This window comes from Sinocyclocheilus anshuiensis, unplaced genomic scaffold, assembly GCF_001515605.1.
Source record: "Sinocyclocheilus anshuiensis isolate Anshui unplaced genomic scaffold, SAMN03320099.WGS_v1.1 scaffold1893, whole genome shotgun sequence".
Taxonomy (NCBI): Eukaryota; Metazoa; Chordata; class Actinopteri; order Cypriniformes; family Cyprinidae; genus Sinocyclocheilus; species Sinocyclocheilus anshuiensis.
In genome coordinates, this window is record NW_015539822.1 from 473,838 (window position 1) to 478,300 (window position 4,463).

Below are 4,463 nucleotides of genomic sequence, written 5' to 3' on the forward strand. Positions count from 1 at the left end.
GATTATTCGACGATCGATGAATTTTGGACAATCGATTAAAGCTATCAATGGTCGATTAAGCAGTTTAATTTTGGGCTGCGTGCAGCTCGTGTGCAAAACACATGCGAGCGGCTGTGAGTGATGGTGACGGGGCTGGATATATATATATATAAATTCATTCCTACAACTTGTTAATTCATTTCTGTGACTTGTGACTTGTGTCCATGTTTCATTAATTTGTTCCCTAGAAAACCCATGATTTTACTAAAATGAGGGAACGAATTAGTCTCAGGCCTCGAAATCTTCATTCCCCCCACGTTTACCACAGTAAGAGATGCGAAAACAGTGATTAAAAGTGCTGGACAATAAAATAAACCTGCGAAATTAGAGGGTGAGACGGAGAGGATTTGGGAAAAGAAACAATAAAGGCCTATTATTAAATTTGTGGAAATTCGTGACCAACCGGCAAAACAGAACACAAAGCGACGTATGGCTTTAAATGTATCGAGCAGCGTGAATGCAAAAGCGATGTAACATTTGCCTGCTAACCCATTAGGCCTATTTCTCTCATAAACAAAGCTTTGTACCTCACTTGTGTCATAATACTCACATTAAAATGTTTAATGTGAGCAGCAGTGTGTTTTGCCGCAGCTCCGCGACACAGAAACATGCGCCGCAGTTACGTTTGGGATCATTTTATTTTAGATGCCAATAGTGTCAATTGCAAACATTTTATTTAGACTAAAACCCCTTTAATTCAGGTGTTTTGAGTGGCATTTGCTCATCATGCTGGTGAATATATGCCACTGCAATAGATGCATTTTGCAGTATTTAAACGCTGATCGATCATGGAAATAATCTAAAGTTGACATCCCTAGTTTAGAGTGAATGTAGATGGCGTCTCTCAGTTTAGAAAGAGCTGGATGTGGATGAATGGCCCGTCGTAAGGCTCTGTACATCTACTGTTCTCTGCGATTCCTTCTGCTGCGGATGAAACGGATTTGAACACTGATGCGTGTCTCTGGGGTCTCGTTTGTGTTTTCACTCAGAAACTTAGACTAATGAGGACACAGAAAATGCCAAATTCAGGAAAAACACTGAAATGGCCGACAGCATCATTAGACGGACTCAGTGTGAGTGTGTGTGTGTGAGTGTGAGTGTGTGTGTGTGTGTGTGTGTGTGTGCGAGTGAGTGTGTGTGTGTGTGTGTGTGTGTCTGAGTTCTGAGCTGCAGTCGACCGTCTCGGCAAAATAAACATTCATAAATCCAGATACATTTACTGGAGATGCAAATTGATAGAAACTGATCAAAATGAAATTATTTTATGATTGAAACAAGAAGAAATATCTGCCGATAGGCTGAAAAAAATCTACTTAATTCAAATGGAAAACTTGTTTTCTGAGCCCATTGGCAGATATTTGTTCTTGTTATAAACATAAACTCACTTCATCAATTTCTCCGAAAAACAAGACTCCTTATCTTCTGTCACTTTGCGTCTCCAGTAAATGTATCTTAATTTAAGAACCTTTAGACATTTGCACAAAAATATTGAGGAAGAACATGAGTTTCTGAAGACTCATCTCATCATCGCATTCATCTCCAGCAGTTTATTATTGCTCTAACTGTCTTTCTGTTGTTGTCATTGGTATATACATGGACATGTAGATGAAGCACAATGATTTACGTGACTTGATATCGAATGAAAGTTTCCACGCAGTTCATTCTGGGATTTCTCCATCAGATCGTCCCGTCGGCTCTGATCTTCATTTGCACTCTTTGACTAACTTAAAATTACATATCAAAAAAGGTTAGTCTCATTCGTAGTCTATTTCTATTCCGAGCTCATCTTCGGTGTGTCCTGCTGATTTTACACATCAAGCAGCTCACAGGGAATCACTTCTGAACTCATTCTGTAGCGTGAACAAATAATGAATATTTATTCGCAAACTTGCTTCTTAATCAGCATTATATACTTAGGACATAATTGCTTTTGTTCTTCTTTTCTAAGTCACTTTGGATAAAAGCATCTGCTAATTGCATCAATGTAACATCAAACGTTCATATGCAAGAAAATGCAAACTATTTAATTGGCCAACTATGAATTTATGAATGTAAATATAACTGACAAGCATGAAATGCAGCAGCAGCGGATATCAGAGTGAAATATATGGAAGCATATGGGTATCAAAATTCATTTTGAAATGTAATATGCAAAATGGCATATTTTTTATTTTGCACTATGTTGCACATATGTGTGGGAAAATGTAAATTTAAATACAGAAATACACTGCATATTGCATTGCAATTTTGCATATTACATTTCAAAATTATTAATAATGACTTGATCGGCATTGCTGGGATGCAATTCAGTTTCAAAGGGGTTCCGGGTTGTTGCTAGTGTGTTGTTAAGTAGTTGCTAAGTGTTCTTAGTAGTTTATAACATGCTGCTGTGTGGCTGCTTTATATGGAAGCATATGGGTATCAAAATTCATTTTGAAATGTAATATGCAAAATGGCATATTTTTTATTTTGCACTATGTTGCACATATGTGTGGGAAAATGTAAATTTAAATACAGAAATACGTTGCCGTTTTGCATATTACATTTCAAAATGAATTTTGATACCCATATGCTTCCATATAAATAAAGATCTTTCAGACATTTACAAGTCCATTTCAAACCATCAATAAATGCATGAACATCACAAGTGAAAGAAATAGATTAAAGCTATGACAAACAGTCAGTTATAATCAATCATTTCAGTATGGTGTTGTGTGGAATTAATCTCCTGTCTGCAGCGAGTGAAACACATGAACAAAGCCTGAAGCCGATCAGTTCCTCTAATAATCAGAGCTGAAACCACACAAAACCATTTCACAGCTCGTCTTTGTGCGTTAAGCTGATTTAATACTTTAATTGGATTTAAGATCACCAGACTCAGCTTTCATTCCGGCTCTGATCGTGTGATCGCTCTGAGAGTGAGAAGCTCGAGCGGTTATTGATCTGTGGCAGCGCTGCGTCTCTCTTCATCTCCACCTTGATTTTTGCTGTTCAATCGTTCAGAGAGCAGCACTTGTTGATCACTAAACGAGTCGACGCTTATAGTATTCCTCCTGAAAGTGCTTCAACACGTCAGTCGCTCTCGATAAGCGATAAACACTACACTGAGGCTGATATAAGATCTGGTATAAGAGTCGTTCTGTGTGTTCAGCGTATGTTTCTGAAGAGTTACTGTGATTATTTATGATAAAGCATAATCAGCGTTTGAGATCTAAACAAAGGTATGTGAGTTTTATCATCATCAAGCAATAATGAGGCAACGAAAAGCATTTCCAGAGCTGTAAGTCACAAAAATTGGTTTTAGATTTTATTTGGTTTTTAAATGAATTTGAGATCAGGATTTCTTACCATGCGGTGGATTTTCTCCTCCGTGTCCTGGTTTATTCTCTGTAGAGCTGTGTAGCTGCTCTGAATCCTGCAGGAGAGATGATGAAGATGATGATGAAGTCAAACACATGCTTGTGTCTTGTGTTTCTGAGCATCATTAATTTAGACTCACATTTAGCAAAATTAACAATGGCATTGAACTGAATTGACTCACGTTAAATAACAACATTGCTGCCTTTTGTAGAAATGCTTATAGCTGAATTTAACTAGTTTCAAATTGATGAACACTCTTAAAAATAAAGCTCCTTCACTGAATGAATGATTCCTTGAAAATTCATGGAGTTTTACCATTAGACATAAGGTTTCCAGTGGACTTTGTCATGTTAAAAGGATTTTTTAGATTATCAAAGAAAAAAGTGGTTCTTTTCAGAACTGTTCATTGGAAGGTTCTTTGGGAATTCACACTATATTTTGTTCGATCAGCTGGTTCATTGTCGGACCTCCGCAGTTTCTCTGTGAGTTTGTCGAGTTGGTCTTGAGCTCGTCGCAGCTCCGTCTCCAGATACTGACGCGTCGACTCGAACTCGCTCTGCAGCTGCTGCAGTTTGTGTGTGGTGCAGCCGAGACGTCTGCGCAGATCCTCCTTCTGCTCCTGCAGCCAACTACATAAACACAGGCAGATCATTTCATTTACTCCTCAACAACAGTGCTTCTCAACCACGGGCCCAAATAAGTCTCAGAATGATGTACATGCGGTTATATGAACATGATTCATTCATTAAAATGCATCACTCACTCCACGGCAAACACACTCTGTGATCAAAAGCACTAAACATGATTTATTCATGCGCTTATGGAATATCCAGAAGTCTGAGATACTAAAGAGTTTAATGATACTCAAAATTATAAAACGAAAGAGAATATTTATGAATGAGCTGCGTTCACTCAATCGGAGTTCTGTCCATTTATATCACATTCAACTGTGTGTGTGTGTGTGTGTGTGTGTGTGTGTGTGAGGAGTGTGTGGTCACATCACAGGAGAGTGAACTGCCTGTCAGAAATCATAGCACGTCAGCTGTCTTAACCGCGGCTTGTGT

The 4,463-nt window shown here is 38.2% G+C and overlaps 1 protein-coding gene across 1 annotated transcript in view; it reads right to left on the bottom strand.

The window, feature by feature from the left end:
- The window catches only part of LOC107684180 (brain-enriched guanylate kinase-associated protein), an 8,772-nt gene extending 4,602 nt beyond the window's left edge, over positions 1-4,170 (bottom strand). Inside the window, exons 1-2 of the mRNA XM_016480393.1 lie at positions 3,867-4,170; positions 3,388-3,454 (exon numbers count right to left, since the gene is read on the bottom strand). Of these exons, the coding sequence (XP_016335879.1) occupies positions 3,388-3,454; positions 3,867-4,051 (252 nt within the window). The 5' untranslated portion in view covers positions 4,052-4,170. The remainder of the gene's footprint in view (positions 1-3,387; positions 3,455-3,866) is intronic.
- Between the last annotated feature and the right edge of the window lie 293 nt (positions 4,171-4,463).